General features: G+C 57.0%; 1 protein-coding gene across 1 annotated transcript; it reads left to right on the top strand.

Annotated features, from left to right (window-relative positions):
- Positions 1-235: 235 nt before the first annotated feature.
- LOC111152623 (zinc finger protein 710) lies at positions 236-21,070 on the top strand. Its single transcript, XM_022511158.1, has 5 exons — positions 236-326; positions 10,967-12,458; positions 15,280-15,471; positions 15,978-16,152; positions 19,808-21,070. Exons 1-5 carry the CDS (start codon positions 298-300, stop codon positions 19,972-19,974), a joined length of 2,055 nt encoding a protein of 684 aa, XP_022366866.1. The 5' UTR covers positions 236-297; the 3' UTR covers positions 19,975-21,070.
- The last annotated feature ends 1,180 nt before the right edge of the window (positions 21,071-22,250 follow it).

Consider the following 22,250-nt stretch of genomic DNA (forward strand, 5'->3'; position numbering starts at 1 on the left):
GCCTGCCCCCGGTGAGCCCTCACCCAGACACCTCCCAGATATCCTCCCCGCCATGCATCTGCCTCCTCCCCTCTGCAGGTGAGGTCCGTGGGGAGCCTGCAGGGTGGCGGGCAATAGGCCCATTCTGGGGTGACTCTGCATCTGTATCTCTAGGTTCTGGAGAAGCCGGGCTGGTGAAACGGGGGTTTCTTTTCCCTCCTTCCCTCCTTTTTCTTTTTTCTTAAGCAAGAGATAAATAAATGTCGCCCTGAGATGACAAGAGAACATTGGAGGAGATAAAAAGCACAGCAAAAGGGAATGAGAGACCAGAAGCAAAGGACAGAGGGGTATGTGGACCATACCCCGCGCGGAGGGGAGAGATGAAAGAGGAAAGAGGAGATGGAGCGCAGGACCAAGCGGCAGAGCAGAGGATGGGGTTGCCACGGAAACAGAAGGAGGGGAGGAATGGAGGGAGAGGAAGACAGGATGGAGAAGGCTGAGGTCCCCGCGAGGGCGGGGCTTGGTGAGGAAGAAGGGAAGCCATGGGGGGCTCCCACGGCTGACTCCGGCCCTGGCGGGGAAACTGAGGTCAGCAGGAGTAGAAGATGCAACTGGACACCTCATCCCCGCCCAGAGCTGGCCCGGGTCCTAGGGAGACCCAGCTGGAGTCAGCTGCACACAGTCCCCCTTCCCCGCCCCCCCCGACAGGGGCTGCCTCTCTCCAAGCCTCCGTTTCCACAATCGCACAACAGAAATGGTCCTCCCGACCCCACAGGGCTTCCCGGAAGCCAAGAGATTGTGTGCGCTCATCACAGGGCCTGACAGAGTTCAAGCCCAATAAAATGCCCTGTCATTCCATCATCTGTGATTCTTATCTTTGTCCCATGAACTTGTAAGCCCAAGTTTTGTTTGTTTTTCCCTGTGACATGAAGCTGGTGATCTTTGGGTCCAGCACGGGGTAGTTGTCTGGAGAGCAGATGTGCTTTTTGCTTCTGGAACTGGAGGAAAGACATGGAGTTTTCTGGAAACACGAGGCCTGCTGTCCCTTCTCCTGGGAACTGGCGCTGGTCCTGGAGTTCAAGGAGCAGAAGTCTAGGCTCAGGGGAGGAGGCTGGTTCCACCTGGGGCTCAGCAAAGGGCTTCTTTTTTTTTCTTTCCACTTGAATATGGGTCTTTGCAAAAGGACAGCCTTCGTTCTGGGTGCGCACTCTGCTGGGAACACACCAGGGGGTGGGGGGTGGGGAGCACACAGACATGCTTTTTGCTCTGGTCTTGTCAGGGTGAGCTAACCGCAGGGCCAGACAGCAAGCCAAGAGTTACATAAAGAGATACAGCATTATGATTTTTAATAAGGTCCAGGAAGGGAAAGTATTACATGCCTAGCTTCTTAGAACTTGGGGGAGTCAGGCCTGACTGGGGGTCATGAGGAGAGTCAGGGACAGCTTCCTGAGGAAGGGCAGCCCCCTAGAAAGGCAAAAGATGGGGCGCCTGGGTGGCTCAGTGGGTTGAGCCGCTGCCTTCGGCTCAGGTCGTGATCTCAGGGTCCTGGGATCGAGTCCCGCGTCGGGCTCTCTGATCGGCGGGAAGCCTGCTTCCCTCTCTCTCTCTCTGCCTGCCTCTCCGTCTACTTGTGATCTCTCTCTGTAAAATAAATAAATAAAATCTTTAAAAAAAAAAAAAAAGAAAGAAAGAAAGAAAGGCAAAAGATGAGGAAGAACATTCCATTCAGGGGGAACAGCGTATGAAAAGGCTGTGTGCGGGCAGGTCTGTTAAAGATGAAAAAAGCCCATGTTTCTGGGGTCATAAGTCAGGGGAGGAGCAGCACGCCCCGAAGCTGTCACATGAGCAGAAACCAATCACGCAAGTTCCTCTAAGTCCTTGGTGGAGGTGTTTGCACTTGACCGCGGGAACAGGGCGCACTTGACACCCTGAGCAGGGTGGGGAGCTAGGACTGTTCTAGCATTGGAGGCCAAGGGCCAGCTGTGAGGGCCAACTCTCGAGAGCTCAGGACCCTTCCTGCAGGTTGGTTGACTCCACTGCTGCCCGAGCCCACCATGCCCACCCTCGAGGCCCTCAGACCATGGAAACAGACACCCCAGGGGGAGCCTGAGTGTGGAGTGACCACCATGTTTGTTGACATGGTTGGACAGAAATGTAGACAGAATCAAGAGCTCTCAGGTTCCTCTTTGAGGTGGGGGGAGGGCTCGGGGCCTGGCTTCCCACATCTCCAAATGATGCCGGTGGACAGGAGGGTCCACAGAGTTCCTTCCAGCCCTGCCGATGAAGATTCCAAGGCCAGCCTTGAGGGTACACAGGGACAGTGTGCACGCCGAGGGCCTTCAGCAGGGCCACTGTCCCGCTGTGGCAGAACCGAGCTTTCTTCCTTTGTGGTGAAGAAACAGACGCATCTGCCCAGGGAACCTGTGGGGCATCAGATGGGAGGGCCGGGGGCCCACGGCTTCAGGGGGCCTGGTGACTTCAGATCAGAGACACCGCATCACTCTCACACTGGCATCTCTGCAGGCAGCATGACATTTGCTCCCCTAATTTCTGCCTCAGATGCCTGGGTCGTTTTTAGTCAGGCTCATTTCTATAAGGATCAGAGACCCTCCCGACCCATCTCAGGACAAGGGGGGTTGATGGTCAGCAAGGGGTCAAGCTAAAAGCCAGGGTTGGGCCCATCCAGGGAACGGGGCTCCCCAGGCTCTCCCGAAGGTGCCTTAGTCCACCTCTGGCTAGGGCTCTGCTCCTCAGAGACAGCAGGCATAGCCCCCAGCCCTCCTCTCCCACTCCCCATGCCTCAGGCTCACTCAGCTCTGCCCACTCTTGACCTGGCCTGACTCCGTCTCACAGCGTGCCTGCGTGCATTCCCCGGATATCCCTGTGGTTGAGGGCTTGAGGCCTGATGCATAGCCAGGTTTCCAGAGAGGAGCCCATCTGGCCCAAGTCCATTTGGGGCATGGAGAGGAGCAGGCCAGGATCTGGGTCCAGCTCCCATGGGTACCGCCTGTGTGGGGTGACCCCACACTGGGAGTGGGGCAGCTGCCCTTAGGGGAGGGAGAGGAAGGAGCCCACGCAGGGTGGCTTCAAGAAGGTAGGTCCTCCTTTTTAATCCCAGTTACCTAACATGGGGTTACGTTAGTTTCAGGTGTGCACGATAGTGACTCAGCATTTCCATACGTCACCCTGTGCGTATCGCCTGTGCGCTTCTGAATCCCCAGCACCTGTTTCCGCCACGCCCCTCTCCTCCCCTCGGGTCACCAGCAGTGTTTTCACTAGAGTTACCTCTTTCTTGGTTTGTGTCTCTCTTTTTTTTCCCTTTGCTTTGTTTTTCCTTTGTTTTGTTTCTTAAATTCCACCTATTAATAAAGTAGGATACTCCTAATTCACCCTCGAGGCCAGGTCACTGCGAGGGTGCTCGTCAGATCTTACTAATGAACTGGGAGAATCAGGATCAGCTGGGGAGCTTTTGGAACGCTAGGATGCCCAGCGGCGCCTGGCTGGCTCAGTCAGAAGAGCGTGCGACACTTGATCTCAGGGTCATGAGTTCGAGCCCCCGCGTTGGGAGTAGATAATACTAAAAATAAATAAACTTAAAAAGAAAATATCTCAGAAGATTCCAGGCCCAGGTGCTGGTCCTCTTAATCAAATGAGGCCTTTGGACCCTGTGAAGCCAGGATGTCTGCCCTCGGGACAGTTTGTGAGGTCACACAAATACGGGGAGCCCAAGGTTGTGCCTCTCACCACAGGGACTCCATCCCTTGTTTCCTTGGGTGTAGGCGTCACCGTGGCCTCCTGGAGGAGGGGACCTTACACAGTGGCTGTCAGCTCTTCCCTCCCCCTTCCCCTAGCTTGGTGCCTCTCTCCCAGGACACTCCCCGGCGGGCCCACTCTGCTCCCCTACAGTCTCTGTCCTCTGGGTGGGCCGGCTGCTGGCGAGATGATCGTAAACATACAGTCATGAATCAGCGTGATTGTACCAAGTTTTCCAGACAAGCAGCACCAGTAGGATATATATATACAAAGAGAGAGAGAGATTTATTTTAAGGAATTGGCTCACCCAATTGTGGGGGCTGGCAAGTCCGAAATCTGCTGGCAGGCTGGCAACGCGGGCAGAATCCCTTCTTCTCTGGGAAACCTCGGCTGTTCTCTGGAGGCTTCCACTGATTGGATAAGAGCTGCCAACATTAAGGAGGGCAGTCTGCTTTACTTCGGGTCAGCTGATTGTAGATGTTAATCACATCCACAGAAGCATTCACAGCAACATGTAGATTAGTGTTTGAGCAAACAGCGGGAGGGCGCCACAGCCCAGCCAAGTCTACAGGAATATTAACCTGAGGGCCTCAGGCTGTAAAACAGGCCCTCGCCCTGCCCTCAGGCTAAGGAATGCTTCCTTGGAGGCAGTGCCTGTGCTGAACCCTAAAGGATGAGGGGTTATTTACTCAGGCCTGGCAGAGGAATCAGCCTGTGCAAAGGCCCTGAGGTCGGAGACAGGCATGTGTGTGTGTGTGTGTGTGCATGTGCACACACACACTGCAGTCAGGAAGGCTTGGGGAGGATCAGGTGTAGCTCAGCTGGTCATAGCACCAAGCAGCGCACTAGGCCATGAGGACTTTATCCCACAGGCCATGTGACTGAGGGTAGGCTCCAGGGCCTACAACCTATACTCTAGTCCTTGCCTCGTGCTCTCACTGAATGACACTGGGCCAGTCCCCTCCCAGAGCCTCGCCTGTAAAAAGAAGTGGCTAGACACAGTGTACGTGTACATCAGGCCCTTGTGTGGTTTGTGGGTTGGTGACACTGTGCTGGTGGCCCAGCCACCCCGACTCCTGGAGGCAGGCTCAGCAAATCTGTCCCTAGAGGAAAGGGGAAGCTGAGGCAGACAGACCCCCACACTTCCCCCTTGGCTGCCGCGCCCCACCCCCACCCGTGCCCTCAGCTCGGGCCTTAGGCTGCCGCGTCCAGTGAAGGCCCTGGGCTGGCAGAAGTGAGACTGTGGCAAGGAGCCCCGAGGTTTGCACAAGACTCCAGCCCTGGCTTTTGCTTCCTCTTCCTTTCTGGGGATTCACCTTGAAGTCTGCAGTGAGGAAGACAGCCGAGGACACAGATGGCAGTTTTGCTACAAGTTGAAGCCCAGGAGTGCTCACAGCCCGGGTCATACCTGTAACCACCTTTTTCCTTCCCTGGGCTCAGCTACCCGTCCCCTCCACACCCAGGGGCAGAGGGCCCAGCGGCCCACACCCGCGCGCATGCGCACACCACCCGCCCCCCGCCCCCACCACGGGGGCAGAAAGGGGAGCCTGAACCACATTCCAGAGGGTGCAAATGCCAGACCAAGATGTGAGACCATCCTCTGCTCTCTACGGGGCCCTGAACTGTACTGGGCCCCAGGGTCTCAGCCCTGCCCCTACCCCACCCCAGTAATGCACTCCCCCTGCTCCCCATGCCCTCCCCTACCCCGCCAGATCCTGGTGCTTCCACTGTAACTGAGTTCACTCAGGGCAGCTGCTTGAGTGCTCTCTGCCGTATCCCTACAACCAAGACCAGTACCAGCCCCTAGTGGGTACCCAGGAGCTCTGGCTGAGTTAGTGATTCAGTTGCCAGACTGGAGACCTAGCGTCTCAGCCACCTGGTGCCTCAAGGCCAAGATGAAGGGGCCGAGGGCCAAACCTGCCTCCCAGCAGAAGCCTGGAACCCCCTGCAGCCTGTGTGTGGGCACAGGTGGGGGCACCGTCTAGACCCTCGGGGTAGTCATCGCAGTGAGTGGATCACGGGCGCATGGGGACATCCCAAAGGGGGATCCTGTGCTGTCAGTTGGTTTTTGAGATGTCCTGGTGGTAGAATTTAGTCAAGGAATAACCTGCTGGTCACTTCCTTCCCAGGGGCCCTGAGGCAGACCAGGCTCCAGTGCCTTCCTCCCGAGCTCTGCCCTGCCGTCTGTGTTCTAGGGACACTGGCCGCCCCGAGCTCCCCAGACCTCTCCTGCTCTCAGAGTGGGGATGCGTGAAGGGGCTCTCACTGACAGGAAAGGCACCTTCTAGAACAATGGGAGTGGGTAACAGAGGTGCTGCCCCATCTTGCAGAGGGGACACTGGGGGACAGGCAGGTAGGCCAAGGATTAACCTGCCCTCGGTGTTCCGAGAAGCCACGTGTGCCCTTTTTACAGACAAGGAAACCAAGACCTTGTGTGGTCAGGTGACTCGTCCAGGGTCACACAGCAAGTCGCCCTTAATGCATTTGACGAGAATGTCGGTGTTGACAGGAACCCTTATAGTACAGCAGTAGGTGAAGTGACAGCACTCTGGGGGCCGGGGTCCCTGTCCAGGCAGGGAAGGCCTCCTGCTGGGCCCCAGGGTGAGGCTTGGGGCCCTCCCCAGGGAGCTGGCCTGGGTGATGCCTGGCCCGGGGAAGTAGGGCTGCTCCTCCTTCCCTCCCCTTCCTCTACTTTCCGTTTCTTGGCCTCCACAGCTCCCCACCCCCTCCCTACTTCCCCCTCTTCCCCTCTCTTCCTTCCTTCTCCCCCTCTTTCTCTTCCCTGTTCCCTTTTCTCCCTCCCTCTCCTACTACTCTCTCCCCCTTCCTCCTCCCTCTCTCTCTCCTCTTACCTTCTCCCCCTCCTCTTCCCTACCCCCTCCATGGCCTCCCATGTCCCAGTTCCAGTCCCAGTCCCAGTTCTAGTGTTTAAGCTACCACCAACCAGCTATTCTATATCCTCTCTTTTCCTGCCTTTGCCATGTCCTTTCTCTCCACGCTGGGAACCCAGGGTGCCCCGGCAGGAGGCTGAGCTGCAGCCTGCCCAGAAGAGAGCCCAGGAAGGTCTGAGCTCCCCTTTCTCAGGGTCACCTCGGTGAGCTTTTGTTCTGAGCGCCATTTAAGTTGGGGGGTGGGCTGGCCTTGTCCTGAGAGGGGAGGCCACAAGGGGGGCCGTGAGGAGGGGGCGCCTGGCCCACAGGTGGTGCACACCTGGCAGGCTCTCCTCCAGGCCTGGGCAGTGTCGAGCTAGGGCATAAAACAGAAGGGCTGTAGCCAGTGGGGGGCGGGGGTGCTGCCCAAAAGAGGACCCAGGAGAGAGAAATGGGGACACTGGTTTGCAGAGTCCCCACCTTTGCACTCCTTGTTTCTGTGTCTGGTAGACAGAGCTTGCATGCACAATGCAGGTAAATTAGATTCCCTCTGTTTCTTTCTCCGAGCCTCTGTTTCAGCAAACAGAGCCCCTCTGAAACATGCACGCAGACGCAAGCGTGCACTCATAGCTGGCCCTGTTGCCCCACTGAACATGCACTGATGGGGTGGGGGGGTGTTCTGCTTAGCCAAGTGGAAGCGCAGGGGTCTGACGGGCCACGCAGGCACGGGCTGGTGCAGGGTTCCAGCAAGAAGTGCAGTCCGAGTAGAGGTGCCCTGGAGGGGTCCCCGGACCAGCTGGACAGGGACAGCTCTGAGGCCTCCCAGTTGCAGGTCACCTGGGCCCCCCCATCTGAGCACCTGCTGGCTCCTCGGAACTTGGGGGTGACCGGGCATCACCTGGGAGCCAAGGCCGGGCTCAGAGCCGTGACACGACCTACCAGGTCGCACAGATTAAAGGAGCAGAGCTGGAGGCCTGGGGCCCTGATGGGGCCGGGCTGGAGGGCCCCCCGGGCCTGCATAGCCCAGCTCTGCTGTGACTGAGGGGACACTCGAGCCTGACTGAGGCCCTGGGTTCCTGGGCTTCGTGGAGTGCGTCCCGCCCAACCCCCCAGGGGGTTGTTTCAGGATTGAAGGGCTCCCCTGGGACCTTGTGAGCACTTCCAGAGGCAGGGCATGCCCGCTCGGCCAGAGGCTGGTGTGATCATTAGGAGTAGCCCCTTGCACTCTTAAAGGCCACTCCTAGCAGGGATGATAAGCTGGACGATGCCCCGCCCCACGGGGGACCACCTGTGCTCCCATGCCCCTTCGGCTGCCAGAGGCCTGATGGTTTCTTTGCTCCCCTCCCCTCGAGGTCGCCAGGAGGGGAGGGTGCCGGCTTTGGGGCCACAGAGAGGGAATGAACATCCACACTGCCGTCCTCATCTCTTTTCACCACCCCACCACACCGATGAAGAAGCAGGCTAGGAGGCTGTGGGATGTGCCTGAGCAAGGAAAGGGCAAAATCCGGGTTTGAACTCCAGACCCAGGGCCAAGTCCCCAGCACTGGTTCTGCTGCTGGCGGTCAGTGGCTCCCTCCATGGCCCTGACTTCACGGGAGTCTAGAAAAAGTGCTGAGCGGGTTCTTTGCTCAAACCCACAGTCAGCATGAGGGCTGCTCCTGGGTGCTGTGTCAGACTGGTGGCCCGGGGGGGGGTGGGGAGGCGACGATGCTGCCCCACAGGGTGGCCATGGTGGGCACAGCAGTCTCTAAGGATTCACCCACTGCCTCCCCCAGCTCGCATCTCCGAGCACAGGGCCGGACCCAGAGCAGGGATTTTATTAGCAAGCATTTGTGGCACAAAGAAATGAATGGGTTCTCATCCCAGAAGCACCCCAATCTTTGCTGAATTGGGGGCCCCGGGAGGGAGACGTCTCTCTGCTCTGTGGCCTTCATCAGGAAGCTCTTCTTCCAGAGATCTGGGCGAATAAATAAGTTTAATTGTTTGCATTTTGTGAGGGCTTGATAATTAATAAATCCCCTTCATCTAGTTACGACCTCTGGGCTGTCACGATCCTTCTATGGGTAGGTTTTTCCATCGCCATGTTTTTTTGTTGTTGTTGTTGTTTTTTAAGATTTTATTTATTTATTTGACAGGCAGAGATCACAAGTAGGCAGAGGGGCAGGCAGAGGGGGATGGGGAAGCAGGCTCCCTGCTGAGCTGAGAGCTGGACTCGGACTCGGGGCTCAATTCCAGAACCCTGGGATCATGACCTGAGCCGAAGGCAGAGGTTTAACCCACTGAGCCACGCAGGCACCCCACATTGCCATGTTTTAGATGGAGAAACTGAGGTGCTTCTAGAAGAGACTTTGAAGTGACCTTTCTTAGTCCCTCGTAAGTGACAGAGCTCGGACTTGGGGCCAAGCTGCCCACCCCCATTCCATGCTCTTTCCAACAGGGGCAGTGGGGCAGGGCTGAATGAGGTTTAGCCCTTCTGGCCTGTTCCACATGGACCCTGAGCCGAGTCAGGTTCCGTTCCACCTGACCCTCCCACGAGAGCCTGACTTTAAGATTAATAGTTTAATCTTTAGTGTCCATTTCAAGGAAGCTAAATTCCTGTCTGGGTGTTTTATTTTTAGCCGGCTTCAGGAAGGGGAAGCTCCATTGGCCTGTGGGGGGAGGGAGACAGGAGGCCCAGAGCCGGTTTCCTGAGGAAGGGCCGAAGCCCGCCATACCCCTGACCCTGACCCTGGGACCAGAGCTGGCCGGGCAGCCAGGAGCCACCCCAGCAATAATCTTTCCCTCCCTATGGAGCACTTCTGATGGGACCGCGCCGAGCGAGGGTGGGCCTTGCAATCAGGCTGAGTGTCCCAGGCCGGGGAGGAGGCCCTCCCACATCCGGGGCACACACAGCAGTCCTGAGGAGGCCCGGAGAGGGTACCCGGGCCCGTGGGAGGGCCAGGGAGTCCCAGGAACAGGTGGAATTTGAGGGAAGCCTGGGAGGCCGGTGGGAGGAGCCATGTGCAAAGGCCGGTTACCCAGAGTGCGTCCCCAAGAAGGCAGGCAGCCCGTGCACCAGGGTTTGGACGCCGACAGGTGAGAGCATTGGCTTTTTTAGAAGAACCGGTCAGGTCAGAGCGCGTGCCTGCGAACCTGAGGGCCGACTCTTGGTCTTTGTTTCCGACAGTGCTCTCAAACGTCGGCGTTAGCCATCATGGGGCCTTCTGTCAGATCGCATTTTACATGGAACGCCAGTGTACAAATCAGAGGAAAGGCGTACTTTTAATCGGCATAAGTTTAGATATCTAATGTGTGATACTTCGCTAATCCAGAACAATCACCTGTTGGAGAGACACAGTCGTGGAGCATCAGGCTTCATAGATAGGTGGTAGTCCCCGAGATCGACCTTGGCACCTGATTTATTTTTTGTGTTACCTTGTTTTTGCCATGTATTTGTTTTCTTTTCCCCCACCTCAATATAGATATAGATATATTGATATTTTTTTGAAAAAAAAACAAAACGGGGTGCCTGGGTGGCTCAGTTAAGTGTCTGCTTTCGGCTCAGGTCATGATCTCGGGGTCCTGAGATCACGTCCCGCATCAGGCTCCCTGCTCAGTGGGGAGCCTGCTTCTCCCTCTCCCTCTGCTCCTCCACCCGCTTATTCTCTCTCTCTCTTTCTCAAATAAATGAGTAAATAATCTTTATATATATGTATATATACGTGTATATATATATATATATATATGTAGTAATAATGAAAACACATTTAAAAAAATAAAAACTAAAAACCACAACAGCTCATTCATATGGTCAAGCCCTTACTGATGGTCACGGTTGTTTAACGCCTCACTATATGGTCTCAAGGTCTGTGCAAAATTCATTACCTTGGGGAACAAAGCCAGTGGGGCTACAAAATGTGCTGGGGGAAGGTGTATATTACGTTTGAGGAAATGGGTTCTCTAAAATCGATTTTTGAAAGAGAGGAATCTTTATTTTTTTACAATTTCAAATCAGCTTTTTGGAGGAACTCTCTGGAAGGACGTTCTTGGGAACATAGTTTGAGAACCACTGTGGAAATGCCACCTTCCTGTTTACAGGTGGGAAGACTGAGGCGGGCGAGGGGGCACAGCTTATCTGGGATCCCACAGGGAGATGGAGATGATGGACAGATCCACAGAGGGCGTCCCCATGATGACAAGGGTGTCCTGTTCCCAAGGCAGCGGGAGAAACACACCAGGGACAGACACAGCCCAAATTAGCCAAGTGTCTGCTGAACGCGAGCGCGCGCGCGCGCGCGCGTGTGTGTGTGTGTGTGTGTGTGTGTGTGTCTGTTCTGTGTGCAGCCTGGAGCCGGCTGTGTTGACGCTCCCTTCTCCTCCTGCAGCGATGCCCTCCTAGCCAGCCACCACGGGATGGAGGGCTTCATGGACTCAGGGACACAGACGGATGCCGTGGTGGTGCTGTCCTTGGCTCAGGCCGCCGTGCTGGGCCTGGTCTCGGAAAATGAGCTCTTCGGAGCCACCATAAGCGCCGAAGCCTTCTACCCGGACCTGGGGCCCGAGCTGTCCGGGACGGCCATGGGGGAGCCCGGGCCCCCCGGCCCCGACGTCTACCAGCTGGCCTGCAACGGGAGGGCCCTGGAGGAGCCGGTGGAAGAGGAGGTGCTGGAGGTGGAGGCCGCCTTCGAGAAGCACACCCGGCGGAAGACGCGGCCACCTGTGCGGCTGGTGCCCAAGGTCAAGTTTGAGAAGGTGGAGGAGGAGGAGGAGCAGGAGGTCTACGAGGTGTCCGTGCCCGGTGACGACAAGGATGTGGGCCCTCCGGAGGCCCCTGCCGAGGTGGCCGGCAGCGGTGGCGAGGCCCTGGTGCAGAGCAGCGCCGTCAAGATGATCGACCTGAGCGCCTTCAGCCGCAAGCCCCGGACACTGCGCCACCTGCCCCGAGCCCCGCGGCCGGAGCTGGACGCCGCCGCCTACGACCCCCACTTCCCCGACCCGGCCCGGGATGGCTTCCCGGAGCCCGGCGTGGCGCTGCCCGGGCCGGAGCCCCTGCCGTCCTCCGAGTGCAGCTTCGAAGCGCCCCACCTGGCCCCACTGGGCGACCCCGAGGCCCCCACCCTGGAGTCGCCGGAGCCCGTGAAGCCGGAGCAGGGCTTCGTGTGGCAGGAGGCCAGCGAGTTCGAGGCGGACGCGGCCGGCTCCACAGTGGAGCGCCACAAGAAGGCGCAGCTGGACCGGCTAGACATCAACGTGCAGATCGACGACTCGTACCTGGTGGAGGCCGGCGACCGGCAGAAGCGCTGGCAGTGCCGCATGTGCGAGAAGTCCTACACGTCCAAGTACAACCTGGTAACGCACATCCTGGGCCACAACGGCATCAAGCCGCACTCGTGCCCGCACTGCAGCAAGCTCTTCAAGCAGCCCAGCCACCTGCAGACGCACCTGCTGACGCACCAGGGCACGCGGCCCCACAAGTGCCAGGTGTGCCAGAAGGCCTTCACGCAGACCAGCCACCTCAAGCGCCACATGCTGCTGCACTCGGAGGTCAAGCCCTACAGCTGCCACTTCTGCGGCCGCGGCTTCGCCTACCCCAGCGAGCTCAAGGCGCACGAGGTGAAGCACGAGAGCGGCCGCTGTCACGTCTGCGTGGAGTGCGGCCTGGACTTCTCCACGCTGACGCAGCTCAAGCGCCACCTGGCCTCCCACCAGGGCCCCACCCTGTACCAGTGCCTCGAGTGCGACAAGTCCTTCCACTACCGCAGCCAGCTGCAGAACCACATGCTCAAGCACCAGAACGTGCGGCCCTTCGTGTGCACGGAGTGCGGCATGGAGTTCAGCCAGATCCACCACCTGAAGCAGCACTCCCTCACCCACAAGGTAGGGGGCCGGGGGTGGGGGGTACCGAGCCACCTGCACTGGGGGGGAGGGGGGCGCTAGCCACTTGCCCTCCTGGGGCTGTTGGGGAGGGGACCTAGCTGCCAGCCCTCCCCGGGGGCTACCCTGCTGCTTCTGCCCCTCCCCCCCACATTCTCCCCAGTGCCTCTCCTTCCCCCACAGGGGCCTGGCCCCAGGCCTGACCTCTTCCCTCTCCTCCTGCAGGCCTTGTCCAGTGCTCCCCAAAGTCCTGCTTCAGATCCCTTAGGGAGCTATAGAGACGGGAGGCAGATGAACCTGTCATGTTTATAATTACATATTCTTTCGGAGCCATATTAGAAAAAAAAATACAGTTGAAACTCAGGGCTTTTTTTTTTTAACAGTAAAACTTAATTTTTTGAAGTTTTTGAATGAAATGTTGGAGGAGCCCCGGCAGGCCCCCAGGGAACCCAGTTGGAGAACCTCCGAAGCAGCCTGCTCTCCCGGAGGGCGGAGGCCACGGGGCAGTGGACGAGATGGTCAGAAGTGGAGAAGGTTTTCTTTGCTCCTTGTAATTACCAAACTGTGTCCAAACCTGTGGTTTCCTTTTAGGAAAAAGCTTAAATATATTTCATTTTAAAAGGGAACCGAAAGAAGGAAAAATACCTGTTATGGAAAAGGACACAAAACAGGCAGAGCGGTTTGGAGGGATGAAAGATGGAGCACGCTGGCCTTGTCCACTGTGTCCTCCAGACATCACTTTGACCCACTGTCTCCCACCGTCCTCTTCCTCCCCTCAGGCCACCCTGCCTTTTAGCCACTGTCACCCCTTCCCAGAGGCCCTTCTGTCCAGGCTGATGGAATGAGGCCTTTTGGGTCCCACAGCCTCGCTCGGCCCTCAGCCTGCACCGTCGTTTCCACCCTGAATCCAACCAACTTCACGTTTTGCAGCTCAACGTGCAAGAGCTCCCTGGTTCCATAACGGCAGCCGTAGGCCACTCGGGGTCCAGCCTGCGTCCTCACCTCTCCCAGTGGACACCGCAGCGAGTGGCGGGGTTGGGAGGGTACAGCCTGCTAGCCTGAGAATCCCTCCTTCCCCACCCGGGGACTGTCTTCCTCTAGAGCAGAGATGACTTGTAGGCTTTGGCCGCTGCTCCCCAGTCAGTAGGGTATAGCTGCCCAGAGTGTGATGTTAAGAAGGATTCTGAAGCTGAGTCCAGGCTCAGCCATAAAAGTGGGACCGTGCGTCGAGTGAAACCAGACTGACTGACTTCATGTCTGCAGGAGGGAGGGTGGGAGCCATAAGCACACGGACCCTCTCTGTACCATTTTTCTCCTCTACTAAAAAGCCCCACGAGTCTGCAGAGTGTTAAAAGAGAAATAATACCGTGAAGAAAAACCGAGAACAAAAATCAGAGGCCGGCAAGATGGAAAACATGCCTGTCATCAGCCCGGGTTTGCACAGTGCGTGCATATATGCACTCAGGGAGTCAGCGCCCTGAGGCGGGGCCCCCTGGTGGTCAGACACACCTTCAGTGTGTCCCCCGAGTGCAGACACACGACACACAGCCCTGTCTGCTGAAGGAAGTAGACACAGGCGCTGCCACCTTGTAATACAAAACTCTGTCCCACGTAAGCAGTCTGGACAGCAGCTGTGACCCCACACACATGTCTGTCCCACTAGGGGTCTACTATGTGACTGGCTCAGCAGAGAGATCAGGTCCCAGCGTTTGTCCTGACTTTATTCCCCCCAACAATACCTCGGACCCCCTGTGCCCACAACACCCTGTCCCATTCTGGGGTCCCCTCCAGACCATGGACAAGCCTGTTACAGTCAAACCAGAGGCTTTGCCGCTGGAAGCATTGTCTCCCGGGGCACGTGTCCCAAACTATTTCAATGATAAGAATCATCTCAGCGACCTGTTGAGACCAAAAATTCCTGGGCCTGCTGGCCCGGCCCCTCCAGGGAGGAATCTTCCAAAGGCTGTGTGAGCAACAAGGTGGTTGGTTCTTATCACCAGGGAAGCTTGGGAAACTCTCAAGGGGTCAACTAGATGGGCTCCAGAGGTTTGAGAACTCTGCATTCAGACGGAAGTGTCATTTTTCTGTCTTTTTTTTTTTTTTAAGATTTTATTTATTTGACAGAGAGAGACACAGTGAGAGAGGGAACACAAGCAGGGGCTTAGGAGAGGGAGAAGCAGGCTTCCCGCTGAGAAGGGAGCCCAAAGCGGGGCTCAATCCCAGGACCCCAGGATCACGACCTGAGCTGAGGGCAGACGCTTAACTGGCTGAGCCACCCAGATGCCCCTGAAGTGTCATTTTTTCCTTAGTGTCCATACTTTCCATCAGATTCTCAAGGGGGATCCGTGAACCAGAAGGACCGCTGAGACAGAACACTGAGGGGAGAAACACATACATGTGCCCTTGACCTGAGGACAGACAGTCCACCAGGCTGTGGCTGTCTCCTTGACCACAGATCCCAGGTGCCTGGCATGATGCTGCCCAGTAGATGGTTCCTGGATGAACGAATGAATGAACGAATGAACGAGTAAACACATTTGCCTTGGGGCAGACCTAGAGGTATACCTGCCCAGGTGGGCAGGAGACAGCAGGTGTGTGGGTAGGAACCGGAAGGCTTTCTGGAGTCGGTGGCCCTGTCCCAACATTGTCCCAGTGCCTTTCCACGAGTGGGCCCCACCCAGAACACCCCCAGGAAGTCGGTTTCTGGAAGCCGTGCATACACTCAGACACTGTGCCCCCGCCCCCGCACACACCCACACTCTTCCAGAGGCTGTGCCCATCGTGTGGCCTGACCATCATCTCTACCCCCCCCCACCCCCTCCAGGGCGTGAAGGAGTTCAAGTGTGAGGTGTGCGGCCGGGAGTTCACCCTGCAGGCAAACATGAAGCGACACATGCTGATCCACACCAGCGTCCGGCCCTATCAGTGCCACATCTGCTTCAAGACCTTCGTGCAGAAGCAGACCCTCAAGACCCACATGATTGTACACTCGCCTGTGAAGCCATTCAAATGCAAGGTACGGAGCTGTCAGGGTCACTGGGCAGGACTTCCCCACGGGCGGCCCTGGGTGGGCATGATGGCAGCAGCTGGAACCTCCCCAGAGCTGACCAAGCAGGGGGAGCCCAGTTTGGGGTGAAAATGCCGAGGCTCAGGGTTGCGGGGGTGGGTCACTGTGGGTCATGGTGTTCAGAGCCTGTATGCTGTTGAGGTTGTATTTTTTTGGAAGGTGGGGAGGGGGTGAAGGTCCCGGCACAGCCAGAGGGGAGAAGCCCAGGCATGGGACTCAGTGTGGCTGGAGACCCCAGCCCTGGGTTTCTGGTAACTCTGGCTCAGGTAGAGTGGAGCAGTGACCTTGGTTCTATGACTCTCAGGCCTCTGGGGTTGGTCACCTAGGAAAGGACAGAGTGAGCACTGTCCATAGCGAACGGGATTCAAGCCCCAGCAGGGAGGTGGGAGCGGGCTGGGGGTGGGGGAGGGGCGGGCCCCCCTGAAGGCTCCTGATGCCCAGTCGGCGTGTTGCAGGTGTGTGGCAAGTCCTTCAACCGCATGTACAACCTGCTGGGTCACATGCACCTGCACGCGGGCAGCAAGCCCTTCAAGTGCCCCTACTGCTCCAGCAAGTTTAACCTCAAGGGCAACCTGAGCCGGCACATGAAGGTCAAGCACGGTGTTATGGACATCGGCCTGGACAGCCAAGGTGGGTGGGCCACGCACAGTGGGCGGTGCCGGAGCGGTCCTATCACAGCTCACTTGGGAGCCTCCTGTCCAATCAGGGGCGGGGGGAGGCTGGCCAGGCCTGAGACCTCACTGGGCTGGGCTGCGGGCTGGCGGGGAGGCGCCCTGGAAGGTGGCTCTGGCAATGGGGCGTGTATGTATGCTTCAGAGGACTTCAGCGGGCTCACGTAAACTATGATAAATAAAAATACTAACCACTATTGATTGAGTGCTGACTGTGTGCCAGGCCTTTATTAACTCAGGGGCTCCACACGGGGAGGTCGGCTCTGCTAATCATACCCATCTTACAGATGCGGAAACTGAAGGACAGAGAAGTTAGGTACTCAGGGTCACAACACCTGGGCGTGGGGGGAGGACAGACACTTGTATGACGGTGACAGTGACATTTAAAAGAAACGCTTGGCTGGGAAAGAAAATAACAAAAGGGGATAGGGCAGCCAGAGAGATGAGGGAAGCTGGGTGAGGTCTCAGTCCCAACTACGGGAGGGTGTGTGGACAGCCCCGGGGAGAGCTCTGAGCTTCCAGCGGCCAAGGCAAAAAGTGTGACCACAATCCGTCACACTTTTCATGGTGCTTGCCAAAGACCATGTAGGCCACGCACTTAGAGGAGGAGCCTCACCTCTGCAGTCGGTAGCCGTTTCATAGGCTGGTGTTGTGACATCCCTAAGTGTGAGCGACAGCCTGTGCCCTCCACATTCATCAGTTGTGGAAGAACATTAGTCTCTCTGGCCTTATTGAGGGGAGAAGGGACTTTAGAGATTCTACTGGAAGAAAGAGCTAATGGCACCTCGGAAAGGCTCCCTGGGCGGTCTGGAGCTAGCTGACTGTCTGGCATGCCTTCTCAGACCAAGTAGCGGGGAACAATACGGGTGAGTTAACCTGCCTGGATGGCATTACTCACTGGCAGTCAGTCAGAGGTTGGGGGATGGCTGCGGGCACCCTAACTTGGTTTTGTAGCAGCTAACCAGGGAGTGGCCTGGGTTTTCTGGCAGAAACGGATGCCCTCAGTTTTCTATTCTTGTGAGCAAGGAGGCAACCCCATTAGCTGCACAGACGTGCTCTGTGCAGCCCCTTCCAACTCAAAATGTGGTATGAGAACCAACAGTATCAGCATCGCCTGGGATGTTGCTGGAACTGCAGACTCAGCCCTCCCTCACACCTGCTGAATCAGAATCTGCATTTCAAAAAAGATCCCAGGGCAATCTGTCACACAGTAGAGTTTTAGAGGCCCGAACTTTGGTTTGCATTGGAATCACCTGGAAATCTGTTAAAACAAATGGCAGGGCTCCACCCCCGGAGCATCTGAATATGTAGGTCTGCGGTAGAGTCGCAGAATTTGCATTTCCAGCAAGTTCTCAGGGGATACCAAAGCTGCCAATCAAGGACCCCACTTGGAGAACCTTTAATCTGGACTCTAAAGGTCTGATTCTCTAACTTGGCCGTGCATCAGAAGCACCTGGGGAATTTTTAAAATGCTGATGCCTGAGTCCCAACTCCAGAGAGTCCGACGTAAGTGATCTGGCATATGGCCTGAGATCAGCACTTTAAAGCACTTTAGATAATTCTGTGTGTACTAGGGTCTGACAAGCCACAGTCTAGCAGACCTGCCATGTACCTAACCCAACCAGGAGGGACCGGAGCAGAATTTGTCCTTTTGGAAACAGCTGTCCCTGCACACGTTGCTCCCAGGGGATGGTGAAGGCACACACTCTTTCTGTCTGAGGTCAGTAACCAGGGATGCACAGGATTGTTTTCTTCCTGACTGCTCCAGATGACAGGCAGTAAAGGAGTGATTGGCACTGGAATGGCTGGGACCCAAGCCAGCCCGTCTCTCACATACAACCTTGGTCTAAAAAGCTCGGGCTTCACACTGATGCAGGAGGAAGGCAGTGTATATTCTAGATGGAACCATCTAATAAACTGGAACTATAATTTGGGAGATGGATCAATGTCCTTATAAAAAGTGGTATGCTATTAGCTTGTTTTTAATGTTTAATCAAATGCATTATATGATGGCATGGCACTAGGATTTTCAGGAAGACACAGCCTTAGTGTCTTTAAGATTTCAAACCGCTGACCTTGTTTTATAAAGTCAGGAAGACTCATGGTGGGTCAGATGCTCTGGGCGTGCCTAGTAGACCTGCCACACTCGGACTGACGTAAGCAATAATGAAGTAGATTCACAAAGGACTTGAAATCCCGGCCGTCTTCAGAGTTGGCTGATTGAGCCCCTCAACAATGACACCAGGGCGAGGATCCCTCTGTCTGTTCACAACATTAGCTCTGATTAGCTCTGATTTTCCTCATGGTCACAAGATGGCTGCCATTGCTCTTCTTTCCCTTTGCACAACCAGTGGGAAAGTAGGAGCCTCTTCCCTTTGCTCTGTGAAACTGATGAGAATTGTGTGAATTCAAAAAATTCACAAGCAGGCCTCTCCTCATGATTCACTGGCCTGAATTCATTCCTGAACCACTCGTTGGCAAGGGACAGAATTGCCCTTAGACCACTGGTTCTCAGCTGGGGGTGAGTGTGCCCCCCGGAGACATTTGGCCAAGTGTAGAAACATTTTTGGTTGCTGTACCTGCGGTGATGCTACCAGCATCTGGCTGATAGAGACCAGGGAAACTGCTAGCCATCGTACCATGCACATCCTAGCGCCCCCCGCAGCAAAGAATTATGGCCCAAAATGTTAATAGTGCCAAAACCCTGCCTTAGACTTGTTAGGGCCACCCCCTTGACCGGGGTCTGTTTGTCCCCAAAACACATCACTTCTCCTAGGTGCACTGGGACTCAGCCACAGTCCTTGCCAGCCAGCTTCCCAGGGTCCCCAGATCATACCCCGGGCTTCCCTCCCTCCCTCTGACAGAAGGCAGTCCTGGGCCGCCCTGTGGAGCTTTCCATCTGGCTTTTGTTCTGACGCTAAGAACTTTATAGTAAGATTTCAAATTGACTAAATTACAAGAGGCCTCTTTGAGTTTTTGCCTTGTGCATCTCTGTTGACCTACCTTGGGTGTTTGTCCTTGAAGAGTAAGGCCCAGGAAGACCACTGGGCAGAGCCTGTTTAAAGCACTAAGGCTGGTAGAAAGCCAGAGGTTAGAAAGGGCTCCCTCTGGCCATTTGAGGCAGAGCAGCAGAGTGGATCAAAACAACAGCTGGGTGCCCTTTGGCAAGTTGATTAACCTCTCTGAACTTCCTTTTGGCCTCCTCCATGGGATTGCTGTGAGTGTTCAGGAGAGTGTTTGGAAAGTTCCGGGTATGCAGTAGGGGCTAAATGAGTGTATAAACATGATGTAGAGCCGCAGGCTTTCATGTGGCCAAGGGGACCAATGCAAAACACTGCAGAGGATGCATAGGAGGGCAAACGAGAGTTCAAGGCCAAGCCTGCACCGCTCCCCCTTCCCCACGCACCCCCTCCCCAGCTTCAGCGCTCAGGTCTGGTGACACATCTGAGAAGCCTGGGGCTTCCTGGCGCAGGAAGGAAGAGAAGCCATGGAGAATCCTCTGGAAGCAATGACTAGGAAGCCCTTTCTTGACAAAGGCCCTCAGCGTCCATGTAGAAGTGACTGGCTCTTCCCGGGAGGCGGCCTCCGGGCCTAACTGTGCCCCTGTCTTGCAGACCCCATGATGGAGCTGACGGGCACTGACCCCTCCGAGCTCGACAGCCAGCAGGAGATGGAGGACTTCGAGAACGCCTACGCCTATGCCGGTGTGGATAGCAGCGCCGAGGCCAGCGTCCTCACCGAACAGGCCATGAAGGAGATGGCCTACTACAACGTGCTATAGTAGTGCTGGGCCGTCCAGAGGGGGCGGGGAGGGCAGGGGACGTGGGGGGAGACCCACGTGCTGCGGGCCACCCCTCCCGCAGCGGAGAAGCTACTGCCCCACTGTCCTAAGCCCTCCTCCCCTCCCACCGAGTCGTTTGCACCACTAGGGACTTGTAGACCAAATGGAGACTGTACTGGCCTCAGCTGTGACCCAGGCACAGGCCCCAGGCATCTGGGGAAGGAAGGAAAACACAGGGGGCCCAGCTCTGGGTCGCCCTGGCCTGCTGCTGTGGGAGAGTGGGAAAAATGCTGGCGGGGGCCATATGGGGCCAAGACAGTAGGGCCCAGGTCCTCAGGTCTGTCCAGGCCCCACAGAGCTGGGGCAGTGGTGTGGGCGGGGCCTCCTGATAGCTCCTCAGGGGTCCTGGCACTGGAGGAAGACAGCTTGAGCCTGGCCTTGTTTCCCTTCCCCACCAACTCCTGCCTCTAGGGATGTCTGAGCTCCTGTGCTGGTCAGCATCGCCCGCCCCACCCCCGCCCTATCCCCCCACCAGGCCCTGGGCTGGGAAACGCTTAGGCCCCAGAGCCCCCTTCCCCACCCCATCCGTCAACAGCCAGGCAGGGCCCCCTGCCTTCTACCTCCTGGTGCCTCCCGCGCTCTCCGGAGCCAGGCATGCATGCAGCCCGGTCCTGGCCTCAGGAAAGCGGGGTATAGCCCAGCCCCCAGCCGGTGTCCTCCCCAGCCAACCCCCCGAAGGCCCCCACCTTCCAGCAGTTTGAAAGTGGGTGTCCCTAAAGTAGATTTCAGCGGTTGTCATCCAGTTCCTTGCTGAACGGGTCACTGCACCAGGGTCCCCCGACGTTGAGTAGAGCAGGGACGTGCCTTTGGCTGGGCACTCGCTAAGCAGACGGAGGCCCCTCGAATGAAGGGCAGGGGACCAAGAGGGGCTGTCCTCAGAGGCGGCCCAGGACCACCTTGGGGTTGCTGGGGTGCTGTATTATTAACAAGTATGCGTGTTGAGGAAGCAGACAGCCAAGAGTCAACAGGTTCCCAAGAAGAGCCACTTAGTTAAAAAGAAAATGAAGACCATAGAGAAAAAAAAATTTTTTTTGAGCAAATGGGGTATTTTGAAGGTAATTTATTTTTTTTTTCCTTGCCACTTCTGTGTCGCCTGTTCTTTTCTGATGGAGATCATTTTCTTTTTCCAAATGGAAGCTCCCTCATGTGCTGTGCGTGCTTCGTGCCTGCCCAACCTGGAGCGGGGCAGGGCTCGGGCGCGGAGGGGCGCGGAGGGACGGGCTGCCGGCAGGGAGCCTCGGGGCCGGGGCAGGAGGCGGGAGGCCGAACCGGGCAGGCCCTTGGCCCCTGCCCGGCCCCTCCAGCCAGTGACTCGCGCGGCACCCGTGGCAGGAGCCGCTTGGTTCTGCTCAGCCGGCGGCTCGCTCCCTCGCTTGCCCGCTCTCCTGGCCTCTGTCCCCGGGCCAGCTCCCGCCCTGGGAACTGAAGTCAGGCCCCCCGGGGCATGAAGTAGCACATTCAGGAACCGCTAGGGCACCCGGACTCCTGCCCACTCACCTCCCGAGGCCTCGGTGGGGAGGGGCAGGCGGGGCTGTCCCCAAAGGCACGAAGGAGGTGAAGCCACCAGCTTCAGCCCGGAAACCAGGAAAGGAGGGGTAACAGCTGGGGAGGACGGGAGGACCAGCCGGAAATGCAGCTGCCCCCAAAGCTGTATCCTTAGTGAAGGACCAAGCCAGGCTTCAGGGTGGCTGTGATCAGGACTGAGGGGAGGACAAGGTGGCCTCGGGAGCAGGCAGTCAGGTGCCCCTTCCTTCTCTGCTAAACCTCCCGCTAAGAGGCGGCAGACGAAAGGGCTGGGGGCTCACGGGAGCCTTTCCCCTCCAGAACCCCGAGGCCCTCCCCCCGGCCCCCCAGGTGCCCGCCATGATGACCCTCAGGTGGCAGTGACCCCGTCACTGTAGAAGACATTTTCTCCTGCTGAGCAGAAGCCTCATCCCTGCAAACTACCTCTTCCCACAATGTCTTTCTCCCCTGGTACCAAAAAGAACCCTGTACCTCCTCGTCCTCCTCCTCTTTCCTGCCACTGCAGTGGCCTTGGTCGTGGAAACCCAAGGGAGAAGGTCTGGCCCCCAGGGTGGGGCTGTCCTTTCTTCCCACAGCCCTGCCATCAGCACTGGCCCTCTGCGAGGTTCGATACTTGAACGCCCCCCTGCCCTGTGCCTTGGACCCGGGCAAAGCGAAGAGAAGGAAACAGCACAACTCACACACCTGAGCTG

The sequence above is a fragment of the Enhydra lutris genome, unplaced genomic scaffold (assembly GCF_002288905.1).
Source record: "Enhydra lutris kenyoni isolate GAN:26980312 unplaced genomic scaffold, ASM228890v2 scaffoldscaffold29, whole genome shotgun sequence".
Taxonomy (NCBI): domain Eukaryota; kingdom Metazoa; phylum Chordata; class Mammalia; order Carnivora; family Mustelidae; genus Enhydra; species Enhydra lutris.

Excerpts from the sequence above, each read along its gene's own strand:
- LOC111152623 (XM_022511158.1), top strand. The coding sequence starts at position 298 with ATGAGAGACCAGAAGCAAAGGACAGAGGG. Across the intron at positions 327-10,966 it reads CAGAAGCAAAGGACAGAGGG|CGATGCCCTCCTAGCCAGCC; the intron begins GTATGTGGACCA and ends CTCCTCCTGCAG. Across the intron at positions 16,153-19,807 it reads CATCGGCCTGGACAGCCAAG|ACCCCATGATGGAGCTGACG; the intron begins GTGGGTGGGCCA and ends CCTGTCTTGCAG.